The sequence below is a fragment of the Neolamprologus multifasciatus genome, chromosome 11, assembly GCF_963576455.1.
Source record: "Neolamprologus multifasciatus chromosome 11, fNeoMul1.2, whole genome shotgun sequence".
Classification (NCBI taxonomy): domain Eukaryota; kingdom Metazoa; phylum Chordata; class Actinopteri; order Cichliformes; family Cichlidae; genus Neolamprologus; species Neolamprologus multifasciatus.
In genome coordinates, this window is record NC_140449.1 from 5999015 (window position 1) to 6021567 (window position 22553).

The window sequence follows — 22553 nt, forward strand, 5'->3', positions numbered from 1 at the left end:
CGACTAAAAACTGACAGCCTGGAAAGTATTTCATGTTTAAACTGAAAGATAATTGTTGTAAAACTGTTCAGACACGAGCACAACGTAGAGCTTTAATGTTGGTCAGCAAGTTACTTCCAGCGGTAAGCCATGTTCCTACCTGATGTCTCCCCTGAGGGTGTGGTGGGGAAGACTATGGTCTTGTTGTTGATCTCTACCATGGCCTGAGGCATCTGTGGGGTAAGCGATGGCCTTGTGGTGAGCCTGCCCACGGGCAACAAGGGGGTAGCAGCCTGAGGAGGCAGGGCTGACAAACTTGTATCTGCTGGGGCTGTAGACACATCCAGAGCAAGGTCTCGACGGATCTGAACCTTAATAAACTGAAACCAGCTCAGATTTAGCTCATGTCAGTTTCTCACAGTCTGAGTCAGTGTTGTTTGGAAAAAGAAAAGTTGTTAAAATCCCATACCTTCTGTTGACCATCACACTGGACATAAATCTGTCCACTCCAGGGAAGCAGGGAAGATTTAGTTGCCAATGACGGGTTGGGGCTGATCAAGATCTGCAGGTGGCACCTTGGTTTATGATAATGACAAAATTAGACGCAAACATAACATTCAGCAGATTTATGCACGCATTAAATTAGGATTCGCTTGTCTGTTGTCCTTCTAGAGCCACTGTAATGGCAAAAGTTATGGAATCAGACATGCAAAAGGGTTACCGCATTCAAATCTGGCCCATCTCCCTTTAAAAATAAAAAAAATAAAAAAATAATTTCTTCCAGTGTATGAACACAGTAATCCTTCAGCTTGATTTTCGGTTGCAAGGAGGAAAATCTAGTGATAGTGCAGGAGGTGTGCATGTTTTTAGTTTTTTTTTTTCCCAGGAAAAAACTCCAGCATTTTCAATGTGCTCTATAGTGAAACAGGATGACACAAGCCACAGTTCTGCAGAGACCATCCGCCCTGAGGGATGAAATCAAGTTGCGTGCTAACAGAAAATGCTGAAGGTCATATCCTGAGAAGTAGCTCCCATCATCATTCAGGATGGTTTCAAAGAAAAGTCAATATTGCCTTTTTACTCTACACACCAACCTTATGTCACACAGAGAGAAATGCTTCAGAACAGGAGTGAATGAAGCCAGACATTGCTGGGAAGATGATCTTGTAGAAAAAGGTCGACAAATTTTAAACCAGGTACAGTTTTTTTGCTTTTGTTTTTTTAAAGGCTGATTTGTGGAATATTTTGATTACACCTCATATTACATCTGTGAAAAAATCCACTGGACCTCATGCTAAAGTGTTCCAAATATTCAGTGGATGCGTAACGTGATGTAATCACATCAAGTGTGAGAAATGCAGGGGAAAAAAAAGAGAATACAGAGAACTTGTAACCCAAAACTCTTGACTCAAGGGTATTCTTACTGTGGCTCGATAACTCCATGCTGTGGGGTGATCGTGAGGCAGTGGGCAGGCCAGGACAAATCAAAGCTCAGCTCTCTCGAAGTATTGTTTCGGATCTGAACTTGACTGGTGGTGGATGCACCATCTAAAAACAACAACAACAACAACAACAAAACTTCACTGGTTGCTCCAGCCAAACTAACAACCAAGCTTGCTTAGTACTCTTGAAATCTGTATTCAACTCACTGATGGTGGGAGCTGCAAGGACGAGCTGTTCTGGGTGAATAGTCCAGGACTCGGACTGTTTGTGTAATTGCTCTGAAGCCTGAAGAGTGTAAAAAGAAGATAATCTACATTCAAAAATGATACATTTTTCACATGAAATAGAGTGAAGCAAAGATCTAAATCTCAGTCAGCTTAAAAAGCCCCAAAGTAATCAATAGTCATTGAAAGAAACCATTAAAGTTGATTAAGAAGGGCTTACAGTACCTTTAAGGAAGGCTCTGCCACTCTTAGTGCTGGACCCTGGGGACCTTTCACTGGCAGCACATCCAGAGACACATTGCCATTTGAAGACCCACTGGGAATCACACAAGACCATTAAACTGTGCATTCTTATCAATGCAGAGTTATCAAAGAGCACACAAAGACGATTGATAATGTTGCATCATAATTTTGAATGTGTTTACTAATCTAAAACCCAATAAAATGAGTATGCTGTACGTTGAGCAACGGTCTTGTGTTTTCTAACATGTACTTGGATCCCCATATTGGTGATCGCACTGCTATTAAGATGGAACAGACCCGTGTATATTCCAGCAGGTTACCTGTCTGTCTCTGAGCTGGACTTTGCAGACGGTAGCAGCAGAGCATGCTCGCTCTCCTCAAAGTCTGTATTCTTAGTACTTCCGAGCAACGACACCACCACCTTACTCATGTTGCCGTAGAAGATGTGAGCTTCATTGGGCCGCTGGGGCAGGTCACAGGCTACACGGGAGGGAAATCATTCGTCAAATTTTAAGATGTAAACAGATGTAAAGATGTTCAGAATCAAAATATGAATCTCTGCTGCCTTAAATTTTATGTTCATGTTCTCTTAGACTTTATTCAGCCATGCAACTTTGTCCTCGGCTGAGTGATTTCTGCTAAACAGTCTTTGCTCAACTTGTCCCAAAGCTTCAGAACAAAATCTGACATTTCCAAAGCATATCTGGGAATAAGTTGTTACCTTTTAACTTTCTTTCACTGCTAAAAAAGAAAAAACACCAGTGGTACTCTTCAGCCTCCTAATAGATACACTTATGGTATGATTTGAAGCTCCTACATCTGCTCGTTCCAGTTATCGCATTCACAAACTTGGGTGTCCATGCCACCTGCCCAACATCCCGCAGTCTTTTAAAAGCTGGTAACAAGGATGTCGTTTTGTGCAATTTTTCTTAATGTCAATATGTAGATATTCTACTACGTCCAAACTAGTAGTTTTTGTTTTAAAAAAGGAATAGGCTGTTTATTTCTATGTGAGACACTTAAGTTAAATTAAGTTCTAGGTTAACAATGCAGTAAAATGGAACATGAAATGTGCAGGTTATTACCATCATCTATGGAAAGTTTTCAACTGCTTTAACCTTGAGATCAGAAAGGAATTCCCCTCCCCGGCATGGCATCTTACCCTCTGCAACATATTCTTCTCCCAAGAACTTCTCATTAAAATCGATGTTTTTCAGCAGACTGTTGTCAGACAGGGCCTTCCGTGCAACTTCTGGCTTGCTCTGAAGCAACCTGAAAAAAATTAAAAAAGATGCACAGGACTGAAAAAGTCTGCCAAAAGCATCTGGAAAAGGCTCTGTAAACATTTTAATGATTCAGAAACGATTTACGACTTTGTTTGTGCACAAGCGTCATCATTACTACAAGGATAGAAGACAAGAAGAAACAAAGATGGACACTTAAAAAAATAACTTTAATTGGCCCCCTTTGGACTTTACGGTAGAAAATAAAAACTTTAAGGAATTACTGATGCAACAATTTCAGTTACTCTTCATTGCTCTTATTGCAGCATTTGTAAAATCAGTTTACAGGGCCACATAATTTTTTTCTGAACCTAATACAATCTCATACAGTGATAAAGTTAATCTATTTAAGTACTGCTATTACTGAACAGAACAGAAGGCCATTTTAATGCTGATGTAAAGTGACACAGATAAAATCTTCCTTCCACAGAGATCCATATTATTTGAAGCCATCTTTACTACAAGCGAGCTTTAAGCTTCTCCTAATGATCGTTTAGATTTAATTAAATCACTATCAATTTGAATCCTGTGAACTATTACCATTAACACTTCAACAACCCAACTAGAAAACTAAATGCTGGAAGGTCTCACCTCCTGTACTGCTGTCTGGAGACCTCGTCTCCACAGAATAGGTAGATTGTAGCCAGCAGTGCACTGGCTAACTGACAGAGGTTCTGTTCTCTTTGGGTGGACTTCATCAGCACAGTGATCACCTGAAAATTCAGATTGATAACAAGTTCAAGTATACACAGAGAAGAATCAACACAAAAACAAAAACTCTTACCTCTTGGGTTCTTTCCTTCAGTATAAACTGTGAAGGCGCGAGGCTGATGACTGCGGGCTCCATAAGTGATCGTGTTTGCACGTCAGAGAAGGCCACAGCTTTGATGAAAGCAGCTCTGGAGCCTGTGTTCCTCACACACAGACACACTTTGCTCACGCAGCCAACAGCGATGTCGGTCAGTGTCGCCACGTAGCCATCTGCACGTTTCCTCTGGTCTTCTAGAATGATGTTGCTGGTGCCGCCATAACCCGACAGTGGAATCTAAGGATCAGAGACACGGGAATGAAATTAATCACAGATGCAGAAAGTGAAAAGAGCGTGACAAAAGAGGAGTAAAACTGTGATCGGAGAAACTATAATGTGTTTGATGATTTTGGATTTAACGGTCACATCCTCACAGTGAATTTGACTCCGGGCTGTGAAGGTCGAACTCCAGATTGTTTGATCTCCAGCTTGGCCAACATGCAGGCCACTCGGGTGGGAGCAAAAAGAAGGTGGACGGTCACATCCTCTCTGGGACGGATGGACAGCTCTCCATGTCGGGTTAGACGTTCTTCGGGACTGAACAAACTCTGGAGCTGAAGAAGAAATGGAAGACCAAATTAAGGAAATTCAACAAATGTTAACTACACCCATCAGTCATCTGCCTAATATTGTGTTGGTCCCATATCGACTCCAACAGACCCCTAAAGTTGTGCTGTGGTATCTGCACCAAGATGTTAGCAACAGATTTAAGTCCTGTAAAGTGGACTTAAAGGATCTGAGGCTGGGCCTCCAAGAATCACACTTGTTTGTTCAGCACATCTCACAGATGCTCGACTGGATTAGTATCTAGGGAATTTGGAGGCCAAGTCAACTCGTTCTTGCACTCCTCAAACCAAACATTGCTGAATCATTTTTGCTTTGTGGCAGGGCGCGCTATCCTGTTGACAGAGACCACAGCCATCAGGGCGTACAGTTTCCATGAAAAGGTGCATGTGGTCTGTGGCTATGCAGCCCTATACCCAACGAACAGTGATGAACTCTGTATTCTGACAACTTTCAAACAGAGCCAGCTTGCACTTGACCACATGGGCCAGCCTTTGCTCTCCATGTGCCTCAATGAGCCTCAGCTACACACGGCCCTGTCGCTGGATCGCCACCACTCCTTCCTTGGACCACTTTGGATACATACTGACCATTGCAGACCCAAGAAGACACCCCAGCTCACTCAAATTGTTACACTTGCCCATTTTTCCAGTTTCTAATGCATCAACTTTGAGGACAAAATGTTCACTTCCTCCCTAATATATCGCACTCACTAACAGGTGCCATGATGAAAAGATAATCAGTGTTATTCACTGCAGTCAGTGGTCAGAATGTTATTCCTGATCAGTGTAGATTCCACTGTGCCAGATTCCCAATACACAAGAAAAGTAGTAAAAAAAGAAAAGTAGTAAAAAAAGAAAAAAGAAGACACACAGTTCCAACCAGTGCATCAGGAAAAGAAAAAAAACAACCAAACAAACAGTATGTGCTACTCACAACTACACACAACAAGAATAGAGATGATGTGCACCTGAAAACAATCTTGGTCTTGGCCTCGAATAAGCAGGCGCAGCTGCTGTGTGGCGTCAGTCGAGTTGTTCCTAAGGACCAGCTTCTGTTGGCTACAAAAACAAGCGCTCTTGGTTACGTGACAACAGTCAGTGTACACAGTGCTCTCCGTCTAACTGGATCTTTGACAGACTTTGAACACTGACAATCATTTTCCTACTTCATGTACGAGTAGCTGGGTCTAGCTAAAACTTTAAAGAATACTTATTGAGGGGGATTTAGCCTTCTTACTGCTGTCTCTTCTATGCTGCCCTTCAACGAGTATAAATAAATTGTGCATTATGTTGAAATAGCTTCTGAGGAATAACACTCCCGGTAGATGCCCACTGTCCCTTCTCATGAATAACATTATACAAGTCTTAATAGAATAAGATGGACCACTGGGCCTTGAGATTTTTATTGATTACTTTCCAATGAATAATTGATACCTATAACATGTTTTCTTTTTCTGCAAGTGTGTAGCTGTGAAATTAATAAAAAACCGAAGAATAAAATTGCTTACACGGCACGTCCCAGGGTGACTCCTCCCCAGGCTACAAACTGCTTATTAGAGAGGATTGGTGGGACGTTATTGGTCAGACCAGGGCCGCACACCGCTGCAGAGGGGAGTGCATGCTTTCCAGAGTCCTCAGGGGTTACTTCTCCTTTCAGTGATACCTCATACTGAGGGCCGGACAGTAGCACCAAAATGGTGAGAAGGCTGGAATATAAAGTTGTAAGAATTGAGTTTACAATATATTACCACACTTTGGAGGGGTTTCAAAGTTACAATCCAGGACTGGTGTATGAGTGTAGTTCATTAAAATGAAGAGTCATTAAAACAAAGATATATTTAGAGTCCTAAAAGGCACCATTATATACATTTGCTGGTAATTTCAGAGTCAGACATACAGATGTTATACGTAGCCAAATGTCATTTACAAGCACTCTACAAGTAAACCATTTGTATTATCACAGTTGTTAAAATCCTTTTCAGAATGAAATTGTGGTTTTGTGTTTAAATGTGGTTGCTACAAAAAGAACCTCTTACAATCATGAAAAAGTTAATATACCTGTCTCTACATTTTCGGTTGCCCTGTGCTTTGAAAGACACAACAATGGCGTGTTCCTCTCCCACTCTCAGGGTCAGTTCATTGGGTGTGACAGAAAAACTGTCCTCGTTGTCACTGCACTGTAAACAGGAATGAAGGCAAACGGCAAAGGAAAAGTGATTCCAGTTGAATGGAAAAGAAAAAAAAAAAAAAACAGGAGCACAAAGAAATAAAGAAGGTGAGAAAGAAAGGGAAAAATTGAAGGTGGAAGTTGAGAAAGCAAAGAAAGAAAAAAAAAAAAGGCAAAATATCAATGGATCCCTGCTGTGTTTGCCACAACCTGAGCCCAAAATGTCACAGAGGCTTACCCAAACCCCAGATCCAATAAGAAAAGTAAAGGTCAGAATTACCTTGAGTTTCAGCTGCACATCAATGTTTCCTGCATTCTTTAATGGCAGCGTCTGTTGACTAGATTTACCCAGTGGAGCAGACAAGCTGACAGTCTAGACAAAGAAGCACAAGAAAGAAAAAACAGTTCGCTACCAACTCAAAAGGCCAGTGTATGTTGACAGAGTGATAACTTATACACGTTAACAAAAAGTTTTGATTTATTATAATAAAATAAATGAATGTGTCCACTCTTAAATGAATGAGTCATTACGACATTTTATGAAAACAGCCTTTTTTCCTCTTTACAGATGTGCTGTTTACATGCTGTTCAGCATAAATAAAAAGGGGGGTTACTGGAGCCATGTGCACTGTGTAAAAACAAAAACAATTTTTCATACAGGTTCCATCTACTCCTGTGTCAATGTCTTCAACATTTAAAATGATTTAAATGTTGAACTCATTGAGTCTTGAAAAAGAGTTCTGTTGAATCAAATATGCACTGAGGCAAAGCTTTCTGAATAAAGGAGCAGCTAGTCTCGCCTCTCTGAGACTAGCCTCTTTTCATTCTTCCACAATGACAAAATTATTTTACAAATTTCTGAATCAGAATCAGAATACTTTATCACTCCTTAGGGAAATTATGTGCTCATCTCCTCTTCATTAACTTTTATTAAAAAAAAAAAAAAAAAAACCCTGAAAAAGCTGGAAAAAAAAAAAAAAAGTGTCTTTGGTTTCAAGTATGTATTCTTAAACCGGTTAAGTGCACAGCACTTACACTCATCCACTAACAAAAGATACCCCATTGCTGACACTACTTACTAAACGATACTTGAAAATGTTTCCTTATTTCTGAAGATGCCACAAACACGATTAAAGGCATAAGACCGCACAAACACCGCCATCATGCAGTGGGGGAAAGAATCTTTCAATTCCCTGGTGAATTTATACGTTTTCTCAGTTAAATCTACTTGAGTTTGTTCTGCTTTACACTCAAAAGGGGGGAAATATTATTTCTTAGTGCGTACTATAATTGATAGTTGCAAAAACCATATTAACAAGGGCTGTACATATTTCATTGTCATAGTCAGGAAGAAATGCTAAATGATGTTAAGCTAGTTCCCATTAGTCTAAGAACAGCCACACAGCAGCTTAGTTACCTGCAGATCTTTAGGAGCATGGACCCTTGCAGTTCCAGACCTGGCCCTGAGGGGAATGCTCCTGATCACACAACTGGGACCAGGGGAGTCCACTTCAATGTCCACACGGGCACTGTACTCATCAGCTGGACCTAGTTCTCCTAAAAAGGATAACAACACACAGTTACCTTTAGTAGGAAACAAGGGTTACATGGGTTAAGTGATTTGTTAAATATATTCCAAAAAAAGCTTTAAGTATAATTATTGTGTCCAGACTGGTTACCAGAAGAAGCTGTATACTTCTGAGGGGCCTTGAAATGAACCCAGACCATGAAGCTTTCTGGATTCTGGAAAAAAAAGTTTCATTTATACATCATTAGGTGGACTTTAGGTCCGACAGGATCTGAAATAACTGAAATAACCATGTTGAAATGCTCTGCTTGAATACCACAAGTGTTTAAGCAAGCCTTTGAGTAACTGTGACACAAACACGTGCAGCCATGAAATATTTTAAATGGCGGACTCTGACAGGGATTCTAATCATTTTGGCAACTCAAACCTCTCCATAGTTGGCATGCATCACATGATTCATCACAGAAGGAGAGGAAACGGGGGTCATGTGTCCAGTCGGCTGTGTTCCCTCAGATGTCATGGTAACAGGGTGCTTGGAAAAGGTGAAGCATCTCCATGCTGTGGCGTTCTGTTGGAATAAAGTTTAGAATGTAAACCACTCAGACACGTTTCATTATACCAACTGTGTTTCTGCTGAACAAAGCAATGCAAGAACTGGTTGCTATTAGTTATCTATGCTCCAGTGCAGACACTGTCTTTTTATAATATAGAAACATTCTCTGGCTTTTGCTTGATCATTAGCTTTGATGTGATATTAACTTTAGATTAAGTTATTTTGTGTTTTAACCCATCATTTGAACCTCGACCCTCTGGTTTGATTCTTTACACAAATACATCATCTTGAAACTGGACAGCTACCAAGCATGCTCATTGCAAAGCTACTATGGATCAGCACGTGTGTTTCTGAGTGATTTAAAAAGATACATAATCATTTTTATAGTGTCATTATAGTACAGTGACTTACTGCACTGATGACCAGTCGGATGGGTACTGTGGCATGTGTCCTGTTGAGCAATTTCAGAGGAAGAGATTTAGCACCACCTCCAGGCAGGTCTCCAAAATCCAAACAGCCAGATTTGCCCACTTCAACCTGAGAACCAAAATGAATTTGAGTCTAGTTAAATACTGTGAAATGCATTTCATAACGAGTCACTAAAGAAGAGAAAAAAAGAAAAGTGTCTAAGAATATTAGCTCAGCTAATACTTTTAGCCTTTTTCTTCCCCTTGATTTTCATTTTCATGAATTTTCTTTTAACAAAACACTGGGGAACCTCACCTCCAGAGCAGGGTTCTCCGCTATGGCAACAAGCACCACCCTTTTAGCAAATATGTTAGCCCTGGCAGCCACCTCTGTCTCACCAGATGCTGGCCAGGAGCTAACACTGAGGACACACTGGTAGACACCAGCATGGGGAGGTATGAACAACACCTTCTGCTCCTCAGTACTCTTTGGGCCAATGATTGTCTTGTTCTTCACCATCAGCCACTGGTAAGGCAAGCTGTCCACCTGTAGGGAAAGAATGAAGCACATGTGAAAAATAAAATAAAATACCGAGTCATGAGTCAAGAGATTAAAAAAAAGAGATAGTGTTCTTTAAATATACATCCTGTGACACATAATATTCACCTTTTCCCCATCAATGGCCAGACTATTAACGGTAATTGAAACTTGTTGCCATCTCTCAGATGGGTTGAAAAGGCTGAGGGAGGTCTGTGAGGCTATGCCCACACAGCAGGCATGAGGGAACCGCAACTCCTCTGGCACCACCACTTGGCCTGAAGATGACAGTGGAACAGAAATACATGACAGAGAAACACCAGTCCTCATTGCAGGAAAGAAAGGCATATACTTGTTACAAGTACAGACAATGAACTCTATGAAGTGCATTAATGACTGGTGGTGGTCAGAGGGCCCGGTGGCACCAGTGTCCGGCAGCCTCGCCTCTGTCAGTGCGCCCCAGGGCAGCTGTGGCTACAATGTAGCTTGCCATTGCCAGTGTGTGAATGTGTGTGTGAATGGGTGAATGACTGAATGTAGTGTAAAGCGCTTTGGGGTCCTTACGGACTGAGTAAAGCGCTATACAAATGCAGGCCATTTACCATTTAATAGCCTCATCTAAAAAAAATACACAAATTAATTAATTAATTTAAAAAAAATTGAGTTATGCAAGTTTTTATAAATTCTAGACTGTGTACTGATATTTCTTCTACTATTATTGATCACTGATAATGATGCTAAAAAACAAACAAACTGATACCTCGCAGTTCTTCAAGACCGCTTGTCACCAGATGATCTGCAGTATACTGACTGAAGGGTTTCCCCATCATTCCAATGTCCTGCTGGCTCTGATGTGGTCTGGGAAGGAGATGGGATCCAGCAGCACCAGAAATCCCCAGAGGACCAGATGTGTGGATGTGTCTGACCGGTAGATCACTGTTTGGTATGCCTGTCAAAAAGGAGGAAGGACTATTTAAAGCTTATATTGTCTGGGTTTAACCGTCATGAAGTACCAACACCTCAGCATGTTTACTTAGGAAGTGAACAATGGCAGACCTGCTGAGGCAACGGTATAGAGACCGCTTTCTGTTGCTCCCACATAAGCAGCTGGATGTAGTGGAGCTTCAGGTCCCAGATACTGCTGAGCCAGCTGAGAGTTGAAGAGAGCGCGTCCAGTGAGGAGAGACTGCACATCTCCTTGGTGGGGAAAGTCAATCGTGCCAGGACACTGAGGCTTAAAGCTGGGGATGGGCACATATTGAAGTCCGTCCGATGAAAAGGTTGGAGGCATACAGAGGCCTCCGGTGTACACTGACGATGAAACTGAGCTAGCAGTACCCCACTGCTGGGAGCTCTGAGGAGCTGTGGAGCTGCTAGTCTGTTGAATGTTCAGATTGCTACAATATCCTGAGTCCACTTTAGTGAGCTGCCTTACATTAGACTCAGAGAGGTGCTTGTGGTTCCTGCAGCTGGTGGAAATGTCACCGCTTCTGTTCCCAGGACAGTGGTAGTTACATTCACTCTGGCTGCGGGTGCAGCTCAAAGCAGAACCACTACGTGAGGGCTCTGGGCTTTTATGTGGCCGGGGTGGGAGTGGGTCTAGACTTCTGGAATGCTGTGTCTGCACCTGATCGAGGCTTTTGCGAAGGCCTGGAATCTCCATACAAGACTGTGCATCTGGATCCACAGGTGGGGTAGGACTGAATCTGATGATGGTGGTGCTCAGTGCCATGCTAGAATTATTCTGTTGAGCGCAAACAGCCCAGCACAGGGGAAAAAAAAGGAAATACACAAAAATTAAGATAAATACAGTACTACTCTCTTTTCACCAAAAGCACAACCACGAACAAAAATCTAAATGAATCATTTCATGTATTTAAGCTGGATCAAATTTTCAATGCTGTTACAACCCAAGTCAGGCACAACTGACTTTTTCATGGTGTACCTTTGGTTTCTCAGGTGTAGGTACAACAGTGCCATCATTCAGTGAGATGTAGGTGAGTCTGCTGAGACTAGGGCTGGAGCAGTTACCCTGAGGAGAAAGGTCGCAACCAGGATGTCTGTTTGCCAGACGTCCGGCAGATGAAGGTGGTGACAACATACTGGGAAGGCAAGACAACATGGATAAAGTAACAAATGAATAATGGCTAGTAATAAAGACATCTGTTAAGTGTCAGTAGTGATGAGTTTTGACTAAATAATAAAAAGATGAATGACATACACAAGAGAACAGGGTAGACATTTGAAGACTTGAGCTAAATTTAAAATGAGGTGATGCTAACAGCATTACCAAACAACAACAAACATTAAAAGCATTCATTTTATAGAAACAATGTGTGACACAATACCCGTCTGCACTGGGAACAGAGGTCTGACTTGGAGAGGAGTGGGTAAGAGGAGAAGTGGATGGTCTGAAGTTACACTGAGTCTCCTCCATACATGGCTCAGAAAAACCTTTTCGTCCAGAAGCAGAAAAAAAAATCTTGTAAATATTCCAACTGCAGCAATCCTTACCAATAATCAACATTATGGTGGATACCAATGCTTTTATGGTCATTAGTCATGTTTGTTTTTGTGGATTTCACGCACCAGATGTAGGGTCTACAGAAGACTGAACATTTCTGCCAACATGCTTCTCCAGTGGGGCCGAAGCAGCAGCGATATTCCTGGGCAGTGGTCTCTCACAATTTCTGGATGTGTCTGCATGCTTCTGCGTCACGGGAGAGGAACCTTTATGGCAAGGGAGGACTGACTGCCCTTTCATCCAGCCAGGGGAGGTTCTGAGCAAGCCAGGTGAAGCAGCAGAGCTTTTATTAGTTTTGTGTGGGGTTTTAGAAGGGCTACCGTTGGATGCTTGTATGTTCACTTCTGCTGGCTTGATTCCACCTAATGAAGCACAGGTAGTGGCTGAGGAAGCAGCATGAGATAACACTGTGTCTGCAGGAGGTTTGTCTGTGGAAGAGCCCACAGATCTCCTGGCAGAGCTCAGTGACGGTTGAGGGATAGAGCTGCCGGGCGTCATCGTTGACTCTCCCCTGATGTCTTTCTCCATCACGCTTGTCTTACCGTCCACGTGCTGAGCTGCGCTCCCCCATTTTTCAGGATGTCCTGTCTGAGGGTTCCTCTGAGAGCTGCTGAGATTGTTAGCCCAGCTGCTCAATTCAAGGGTGGTGTGAGCCCCCAAGGAATCACTGCTGCCAGAAACATCAACCTTTTTCAAGTATTTCTCCATATCAAAGCCACTCATCTCTCCTACACACGTGCTTCTCTGCAGTGTGTCTAGAATACCACTCTGATCTGGCTCAGGGAGGATCTAGATAGAGACCAAAACAGTGTTTCAATGTTTCCATTTTCTTTTTTTTAAGTTAAACACTGAAAGAACATGTTTAGAACCTTAACCATTCCTTAATCTGAACTACAAGTCATAGATATAACTAAGACCCTTAAACATATTGTTAAATAAACACTCAATGCTTACATGCAGAGCTGAGGTAGGTTCCTCAGTGCTGCTGCCAGCAGGTCCCGCTTTTGCAGATTCTGCACGATTCCTCGCCCTACTCTTCTTGGACAGCTCCATGATCATGGCAGCCAGCTGTGATGGGTCATTACTGATGGATGCATCCGCAATGGCTGAAGCAATTGTACTGATACTAAGCATCAGTGGACTGCTGTTATTGTCAGGGAGCGCATAGCTCTGATTAGCCAAGCTTGAATCAGAACTGGGGCCATCACTGCTGTCTGGATGTGCAGCTCTAATGCCATTTTCCTAAAGAGGAAAGTGATTTTATGTCATAAAACTGTGCATGTAATCTTTAAAATATTCAAAATATCATTTTTAAAAAAAAGGGGGGGGGGGGAATCTACATACCTCCTTTTTACAAGAGTCTACATCAGTGGTCCCTTTTGGTGACATCCTTTCACCTGGAGCTTCAAGAGTTTTATCGAGTTCCTCTGCAAGAAGATGAGTGTAAGCACAATGTGGGGAACAGCAAAATGAACAAAACACACAAAAGATTCTGTTCTATTCTACAAGCTTTTAAAATAATGCTGCAGCAACAGCGATGCTACAAACACACCAGGGTTGAGAGTTTTGTCTGCTTCACTGAGATCCATGGTGTCACTGGAAGGAGAGCCATCTCTATTTGAGAACTCTGCAGGGTGAATCAAGGCAAATGGCTCCCTTTTTTCTGGAGAGGTAATGATGTAGCCAAAGGATGGCTAGAGGAACAAGAAAATAGCTTTTTAATAATTTCACACGTTTTGCATTTCTTCTCTTCCTCTCAGAATTTGTGGAATTTTCAAACAAACAAAAAACTCTTTGGCAGCTGCATCTGTCCTGCCATGCCCACCTTTATGCAGTCTTAGTAGTCTCCCAACTTTGTTGAGTTGGAGAAAAGAACAATTTTAATTCTGCAAAGTAGCTTTTACTGACCCTTTTAACTAAATCACTGGAGCTTCCCAAACAGCCGAGAGCTTCAGAACGCTGTCCAAAAAACTGCCCAAAAGAAAGTCGCAGATAGCTTTCATCTCCTTGCAAAAATTCTGATGAGACCTGGGAGGCCCTCATTAGGACGTGGCTGTTGAAGGGCAATTTCCAGGACGAGTCGCTGTGAAAGGTGCTGTTGCTGCTGGCTGGTTCGATCTGTTCCTCCTGAATGATACATTACACCACCAGAGACCATTCTTTACACCAAAACACAGGGTTCATACACATTTTTCAGGGTCAAATTCAAGCACTTTTTAACCCTTGGATGCACAACCTACCAATACCTACACTCTTCCACGAGTGGGGTCAAAAATGACCCCAAATAAAATCTATGCATTTTGCTATAAACTCGGCTGTTATTCTTCAAAATCTTTAAAACGAAGAGTTGTAACATTCTCATATTTGAGGTATTCCTCATAAAACATGTTTGTGACATGAGGCCCTTTGCATTTTTATTTATTTTTTCATTAATTTTAAGAAATTGGAGTTTTTGTATCACTTTTGTATGCTTGCTCGGCCTATACTGCAGAAGCTGGGTCTTCCCTCTGAAAGGCACAAGTGTTCATCCACTGTAACACAATCACTGAGGATGAATTTGGCCCCATATATGAAAAACAACCCGTGGGGTCAATTTTCAAGCTTTTCCAGCACATTACCAAAAAAGAAGAAAGCATGTTTCACTTTGCATCACCTCAGTAAGGCCTTGGAAAAATGTAAACAAATCATCTTAGGTCGACTTAAATGTCTTTTGTTCCCCTTTTGTTAAAAGACAAAAACGCAGCACACAAAAATAGTGAAAAAGGAAACGGTTGCCTTACATGCATATAGTGTACAAACTCAAAAAACACATTCCGCTTAAAAATTAGCTTTAGTGTATTTTATTTATGTTAGTTCTTTTTTTTAAACTTGTAGTTCTAAATTGGAAGATTATTGTGATTTTGCAATATACAAATAAAATTATATTTTCTTATTTTTTCATTGCTTAAAATAAGCGTCACACTCGCGGAAGCCGGTGTACCCGGCGAAACGCCGTGCATTTATCGAGACTTTCAACCCCGGATAGGCCAATTATGGATCTTCGGCTCTTTGGGTCTTAAAGGTTGCTGACCCCTGCTTTAGATGAACAGAGTTTTTTAATTAAATACATATTGTTTAATAAATGTTCTCTTTTATAAAAAGTAGGATAATTTAAAAAAAATTTTATTATAGTTCTATTGCGTAGAAAAAAAGCTGTCTTGTTTTCTGTTGTCTGTTATATAATATTAGGGATGTTTGTGACAATTAATTTCTTAATCGGCTGGACTAACCAATAGTCCACAACTAGGAACCACTGAAAATTTAAGTTAAGTTTGAAAACAGTTTAAAAAAAAATACCCCATTCCAAAATGTCTTGTGACAATCTCATTGGCTTAGGGAGTGATGATGTCATAGGGATGATGTCATCTTAAGAATCTTACGTCCTTTGATGTTTTTCCTTAAATAGGGGTGAGCAACAGCAAGTTTTAGTTCGTTTCAGCAGCATCTGTGTTTGCAGCCAACAAACGTTCACCACAAAACCAAAGTCATCGTAGAGAAACTCCAACATGTTTCCAAGAAGAAAACAACCAATTCAAAAAGATTACGCCGCCTCTCCTTCCAGGCATGGCCGGCCAATTTCCCCAAATAGCGTCTCATCCTTCCAAAGGGCGTTAGAGGAGAGTAGGAAGGAAAACTACCTTCTCCAGACAAAAATGCAACAAATTGAAGAAGAGAAACTTCAACTGGAGAACAAGTGTAAACGAATGGAAGCCCAAAATAAAGAGCTGGAAGACAGACAACAGCGCCAGCCGGACATAAAAATTATCAATGAGGGCTGGGGAATCAAGTTTGCTCAGACCCGAGAGCAGATTGTGCACCTCATTAAAGAAAAAAGGGAAAAGAGTGCAGAACTAAAAGAAATGACCAACCAGCTCCAAGAGAAGAAAACGATGACTGACAAGATACAACGGGATCTTCAATACATGGACCGAAGGAATCAGCTCCTCCAAAGACAGCTCCATGAAGCTGTGGAAGAAAAGAAAGAATTCCTCCAACAGAAGGAAGAGCAGGACAAAAAGCAAAGAGACATGCAGCACGAACTGAAGAGCATGCAGGAAAAATACCGAATGCTGAAAGAAAGCCTGGATGAAACACTGCACCAAAATAAAGACCTTCTTCAACAGAAAGAGCAACAAGAAGAAAAACTGAAAGAAGGAAAGCGTATCGTCCAGGACTTTGAGTCTGAAAATCTAAAACTGCAAGAGCTTTGTAATCAGCTGGAGGACAAAGCAACTAAAGTGGAAGAAGAAAAGGACAAACTGGAGAAACGCTGCTCACAGTTGCAGAAAAGGATCGAGCAAAATGCGAGAAACAACTCAGAGCTCGTTAAGGGGATTTTGGTGGAATATAATAACTTGAAGCGTGAAAACACTCAAGTGCAGGCACAAAAACAACAAGAAGACAAAATACATGAAGACCTGCAGCTCACGCTCCAAGAAATCCAGAAAAAAAATGAGCAGTTGGAAGACAAGCACAAAGAAGTGCAACAGAGAAATGCAGACATGCACAAGGACAAGCTGATACAGGAGGAAACATCCAAACAACTCCAAGACAAGCTTGAAGAACAACAAGCAACATTAGAAGAGGTGGAACGAAGATGTAAGAAACTTGAAAAGGAAAACACAGAAACAATTGATGAGTTGAGAAATCTCATCCTGGAGAAAAAAGCGCTCGTGGAAAAGTGCATGAAAAAAAAGAAAAAATGGTTCCACTTGTTCCGGAGGAGAGACGCTACTGCTTCCTCACCTGATTGTTAACCCCCCCAACCAGTCCCGGCAGTTGACTGTCCCCTCCTGAGCCTGGTTCTGCCGGAGGTTTCTGCCCGTTTAAAGGCAGTTTTTCCTCCCCACTGTCGCCAAGTGCTTGCTCAGAGGGGATTGTTGGGGTTTTCTCTCCTCTGCCTTTTTTCTTCATTTACTTGTTTAACTTTCTTCATTATTACTTCGTTTTACCTTTTTTCTTCATTTACTTGTTTAACTTTCTTCATTATTACTTCGTTTTACCTTTTTTCTTCATTTACTTGTTTAACTTTCTTCATTATTACTTCGTTTTACCTTGTTTCTTCATTTACTTGCTTGTTTAACTTTTTTTCAACTTATCTAAATAAACCATTTGAATTCATCCTTTGAGTATTTTTATCTCATCTTTACAAAATTTTTCTAAAACATTTTCAAACATTCAGATCTGTCTTTTAATTTCTTCTTGAAACCTCATAACAATGCAGCAGAAACTTAAAGTTTCCTGCCAATACCTTCTTTTATTGTATGGCGGCAGCAAACCGCTCTAAATAGTATGCCAGCAAAAAAATCTGGTGAGGCAGTGATATGTACCTGCATGAACTGGTGCTCCTTTTCAAATTCTTCTTGATCCTTCACTATCTTGTCCATAGCGTCACCTGCAAGAGAAGGAAACATCATCCAAAAACTCAATGTATATTACATACAAATGAAACAGTGTAGTATATAAATCTAATATTATAATAGGGTTGTGGACCATACTTGCAGGAACAAAATCCTCTGTCTCAAACTGGGCAGCACTCTCTGAGGCCTTTCCGGCAACCTCTTTTTCAAAGGACGAGTAATATGCCAGGTCTGTCACCCACTGCCCCTCTTCATTCTGATACACTACATTATGAGTGGCACTGGCACCTGAGGGGAGCAGCAGTGTTGTTAACATGTTACATCAGTCTCAGATTTTTACATCATAATTGAGCCTCGGTAGTTATTCAAGAATAAAAACCACCTACCTCGTTGAAATTCCTGCTCTAGGGTGTCTGGGCAATGGTTCCAGCCATCATCTGAATCATCCTGCTCCTGGTGGAAGCTCTGGGAGAAATACTTAGCTTCCAGGGATGTGGAGAGGGGATTGTTGTCATCCTCGCTGGTACTGTCTGAAACCTCAGCAGCAGTAACATCACCACAGGGTCCTCCTCTTAAACCCAAGGAGGGCCTGGCACCATCAGGCTCATCTATTCCATCATCATCGTCATTCTTGTCATCACAATCTGGAACCAGCACCTGAGGCATAGGTATTGAAAAAAATGTATGGTATGTAATTTTATTTCAAAATGTGTTAAAGTTGCAGGGTTATAAATATACAAATGCTCAAAAATAGGACTAGCACAGTTGGCTTTAAACAGGCACTCAGGTCTACAAGAGATTTTCACCCCCTAACCTCCATTTACCTGGGAGAGGTTTGTCAAATCTTGAGGTCTTCTCAGTGCAGCTCCGCTCCTCAGGTAGATAGAGTCCAACAGTCTGTCAACTGCAGGCCCAGAGTCTGTGCTCTCCATGGCATCCTGACATTCAGAATTACAAAAAACATGAGCAAATATAGCCTTTAAAGCTCATTACAACTACTGCTACCTCCAACGTTTTGATTGATTACCAAATCATTCCATTTAGTGTGAAGCACTATTTGTTATGTGTACGGAAAAACCAATATTTAAATGTCATAAGTGAAGTAAAAATACAGGATTCATAACAGCAATTTAATGTTCTTGAGAATCAGATGACACATAACTTTTTGAATACCTGAGCATGAGCTCAAACCAAACACTGAATGAAAGCTCTGTTGAATATTTTTATTTCAGTTGTTAGGGTTACCCATCTTTTGATTATTAAAGCACCTAAAATTTACTGTTAGATTTCCTTTATGTTCTACTTTTTTTGTTTTTTCCTAAAATAGAAGCCAAATACAAACTGGTCCCATTCACCTTTTCATTCTGCAATCCTAATAATAATAATGATGATATTGCAATATTAATACTGTTACTCCAATTACCAAACAAGTACATTTTAATAAATAACATCATTGCTTTGTCAGTACTTGACATATAGTGTCAAGTACTCAAGGAGAAAGCACCAACAATTCAGTTCAACAATATAAGATAAATGTGCAAAACACTATTACAGTGGTAACAGCATAGTATGCACAATATATAATAAGTATAGCCATGCATGACTGAAATGACCACGAGCTGGTCAACTGCAGTTACATATAGCACCTATACTTACAAGTGCCTCCTGTCTGTCCAGGGCTTTGCTCCAGCTGACATGAGGAAGCCTCTGAGATGCCCCAGACATCCCCAGAGAGGAGCTGGTCTCTCCTGTTCCAACAGGACCCACACGGTCACCCATCTGAAAATAAAAAAGTTAAATTTTTACTTAAAATTAAAGCAAAAAGACAAAAAACAAACACACACAGTCAAGGCCAAGTTATATTTTCCATCTATCAGGGGTCCAAACGGTGAAACACTTAACTGTACACTTTATGAACAAATGAATGTGTTTTTTTTTGGTCATAGCTTTTGCAAAGGCTTTTATGGTCTATCAAAAAGGTAAGACTTACATTTGGCATTGATAAATAGATTTCACAACTTCTACAACAAAAAGAAAAATATTGGCGTTTACCACTACTACCCCAATGCTTCCTAATAGATGCACCTATGGTATCAATTTGAAAATCCTAGGTGCCTTTCAGAAAACTTGACCTCTAACCTTGAGGCCAAGGTCAGTGGGATTCAGTGAGATTTCTAGTAGACACACCTATGGCATCAATTTGAAAGTCCTACACAGCCTCGTTATCGAGTCATCTTATTCACAAGAGTTTCAGAAAACTTGACCTCTGATCTTGAGGTCACCCTGATGGGGTGACACTAATACCACATCAACCTTTTATAGCTGAGGAGTAATAACTGTCACATAAAGATTCATAAAGATCTGTATAAGGGAATTATTCTTAACACTATATGAATATGAAATCAAGCAATCAAGATATGTTTTAAGTGTTAACTTTCACTTTTACTTCAAGGACAACTAAAAAAGAAAACACAAACATTTAGGAATGACAGAAATGTTTAAGGGCTTAAACATTTCATGTCTTAAAACCACAGTCATGTTAACCATGACAGAAATAATTATTTGCCACCAACTACCGAGTACAGAGCCCATTCGTACCTTTGTATGTCTGGGAAGGCTGATTCTTCCATGTACTGGAAGACCGTTCAGATTATCGTCCTCATCTTCACCAACAGCACTGCTACCCACAATCCCCAACCCACGCAGGGCATCGTAGGTGGTCTGGACATTAGCTGCTGCTGGAAGAGGCATGGTCGACACTCCTCCATCGTTTCCACTTTCTTCACTGCCACTGCTCCCATCCCCACCTCCTCCATCTCCTGATGTTACACAGCACCAAACAAAAAACTGTGGGTTATACAAGACGCTCGGGAAATTTGTTTCTCATTTTCACATGATCTACTGCTGGTTTAACGATATGACGGGATTGTGGTACGACAGTTTTGTCACTACTACTACTACTACAGACACACACAGCAAACATTAAAGATGGGTGTTATACCTGTGACAGGAGGGTTGATGACTTGCCCTTCAGCAGATCGCCTGTGTCCAATCCCAGATGAGGATGCACCACCCCGACCACTGGAAGCCTCATCCTCAGAACTGCCTCCTTCTAGACCTGGCCTGAAAGTGGGACGGTTGCTTTGTCCAACCTGTCGATTCACACAGAGAAAAACACACGCAATAAGTAAAACAATATTGAGAATGCAGTTCACTTTGATTGAAAACAAAACAGTGGATCTACTGGTGACCAAAACAGACATGAAAATGTAAAAATATCTGATAATATTTCTTTTTGTATTTCTGACCAGCTGTCTGGATGTGCTTGGCAGCAGCCGAGTCCTGGCAGCATCACTGCTCCTTCTTGCAGATTCCAGCTCATCCTCCGTGTCCTCATCACTGGCTGGACAGGAGTCCATACCTGTGGCAGCCAGGCGCACATCGGGCATCTGGAAATCCTCCTGATTGTTTTTTTTTTTTTTTTAAATTGAGAGAAAGTAAAGATACAGCTTTTAATATCTGGCCCAAATATGATTAAGAAAAGTACAAGCAAACCAAAAGTCAAGCAACGAGGTTCTTGCTAAACCCTTATTTTTGGGGTCAGCTGTTTAAACTGACCTGTAGTTTCAAACACGCGTTACCATTCTCTGCCTAAGCTGAAATCAGTACACAGTCACAAAGCAATGTATCAACATGCTCACCTGATCAGACTGATCAAGGAATTGATCTCTGTACTGTTCAGGCTCTGTAGAACTTGGGTTGGACAGGACATCAGCAGCACCTGGCACTCCCTATGAAAGATATACTGTGTTAGTGAGAACTCTGAAACAAATATTTTAGCTTGCATTCTTTTAAAAGTGGTGCTAGTAAAATGTATAAGTCAGTAAAGTCAGCAAAGTAGAGCGGAAAGAGCCTTACAGTTGCAGGAATCTCCTGGCCTTCCACTCTGCCTCTCTGCATAGCAGGAGGGACCAGCTTATTGAAGTACAGCTCCAGCTCATCATCAGGCAGGTTGTTTACATCAATGTCATCATCTGGTGACCAAACACCAAGTATGTGTGTGACTAAATCACAAATATCACACCTGCTCGGTGTTAAATTTATCCAACTGAAATAGGAACGATGTACAAAGCGTGACTCTAAGGACTTAAAGGCCTGACTTACCCGTTAGGTCGCTATTCATACTATCCACAGACATGAGCTTCTCATTGGCCAGGAAGCTTGAGTTGCTGTCACTAAAATGGTCACTGCCCACTCCTTCACTCAGCACCTGGTTGTTTTCAACTCTAGCTGGTAAGGCCTGAACCTGTATGGACTGAACAACAGAGGAATGCAATGAAAGCAACTTTACAGAAATTTTGTTAGCAAATAAAAAAGGTGAGTTTGATTTAAAAAAAAAACAAAAACAAAACACTTGTAACAAAAATACTGCATTGTAGAAAGAGCTAGATATCAAGACATTCAAAAGTAGAAGAAGTGAAATAATGGCTTTTAAACAGTGAGTCAAACTCTGTATTTTTGCACATCACGACAGAAAATGCAGAACACAGAAAATGAGTAGTGAAAGAAATAGTCAAAATCTTTGGACAGCAGTCTCATGACACATCATACAGATATAAATCAACAGGAAACTGATCAGCATGTATGGAAAGGTGGTACCTTTTTGTCTGTGACATCTTTATGTCCAAAATGAGCAAATGTCAGAAGCCCTGTTGACAGATCTGTTAGAAGAGACACAAAGTTCATCAGTACCACTTTTGTACAGGTGGATCAAATGAGCATGTACACATTGCCCCCAAAAAGCCTCAAGCAAACAAAAAACAAAACAACTTTAGGCAAACACTCTTACATAACAGATCAGTATGAAGTGGTTGATTTATAAGAACAAGCA

General features: G+C 41.1%; 2 protein-coding genes across 2 annotated transcripts in view; one reads left to right on the forward strand and one right to left on the reverse strand.

Annotated features, from left to right (window-relative positions):
- cep192 (centrosomal protein 192) overlaps positions 1 to 22553 on the reverse strand; it is a 32910-nt gene that overhangs the window by 6506 nt on the left and 3851 nt on the right. Inside the window, exons 5-45 of the mRNA XM_085177097.1 lie at positions 22322 to 22383; positions 21827 to 21977; positions 21581 to 21696; positions 21364 to 21453; positions 20971 to 21123; positions 20664 to 20814; positions 20261 to 20481; positions 19319 to 19441; positions 18487 to 18600; positions 18049 to 18319; positions 17801 to 17950; positions 17633 to 17697; positions 14172 to 14390; positions 13816 to 13957; positions 13608 to 13690; positions 13218 to 13505; positions 12329 to 13052; positions 12088 to 12193; positions 11685 to 11841; positions 10796 to 11483; positions 10500 to 10688; positions 9869 to 10017; positions 9518 to 9748; positions 9206 to 9331; positions 8669 to 8809; positions 8393 to 8456; positions 8131 to 8270; positions 6994 to 7086; positions 6605 to 6723; positions 6055 to 6252; positions 5515 to 5605; positions 4355 to 4534; positions 3957 to 4217; positions 3764 to 3885; positions 3052 to 3161; positions 2210 to 2369; positions 1872 to 1962; positions 1629 to 1707; positions 1404 to 1527; positions 449 to 554; positions 140 to 359 (exon numbers count right to left, since the gene is read on the reverse strand). Of these exons, the coding sequence (XP_085033223.1) occupies positions 140 to 359; positions 449 to 554; positions 1404 to 1527; positions 1629 to 1707; positions 1872 to 1962; positions 2210 to 2369; positions 3052 to 3161; positions 3764 to 3885; positions 3957 to 4217; positions 4355 to 4534; positions 5515 to 5605; positions 6055 to 6252; positions 6605 to 6723; positions 6994 to 7086; positions 8131 to 8270; positions 8393 to 8456; positions 8669 to 8809; positions 9206 to 9331; positions 9518 to 9748; positions 9869 to 10017; positions 10500 to 10688; positions 10796 to 11483; positions 11685 to 11841; positions 12088 to 12193; positions 12329 to 13052; positions 13218 to 13505; positions 13608 to 13690; positions 13816 to 13957; positions 14172 to 14390; positions 17633 to 17697; positions 17801 to 17950; positions 18049 to 18319; positions 18487 to 18600; positions 19319 to 19441; positions 20261 to 20481; positions 20664 to 20814; positions 20971 to 21123; positions 21364 to 21453; positions 21581 to 21696; positions 21827 to 21977; positions 22322 to 22383 (7068 nt within the window). The remainder of the gene's footprint in view (positions 1 to 139; positions 360 to 448; positions 555 to 1403; positions 1528 to 1628; positions 1708 to 1871; positions 1963 to 2209; positions 2370 to 3051; positions 3162 to 3763; positions 3886 to 3956; positions 4218 to 4354; positions 4535 to 5514; positions 5606 to 6054; positions 6253 to 6604; positions 6724 to 6993; positions 7087 to 8130; positions 8271 to 8392; positions 8457 to 8668; positions 8810 to 9205; positions 9332 to 9517; positions 9749 to 9868; positions 10018 to 10499; positions 10689 to 10795; positions 11484 to 11684; positions 11842 to 12087; positions 12194 to 12328; positions 13053 to 13217; positions 13506 to 13607; positions 13691 to 13815; positions 13958 to 14171; positions 14391 to 17632; positions 17698 to 17800; positions 17951 to 18048; positions 18320 to 18486; positions 18601 to 19318; positions 19442 to 20260; positions 20482 to 20663; positions 20815 to 20970; positions 21124 to 21363; positions 21454 to 21580; positions 21697 to 21826; positions 21978 to 22321; positions 22384 to 22553) is intronic.
- On the forward strand, positions 15586 to 17705 carry LOC146507679 (uncharacterized). Its single transcript, XM_085177102.1, has one exon. The coding sequence runs from the start codon at positions 15809 to 15811 to the stop codon at positions 17057 to 17059; it is 1251 nt and encodes a 416-aa protein (XP_085033228.1). The 5' UTR covers positions 15586 to 15808; the 3' UTR covers positions 17060 to 17705.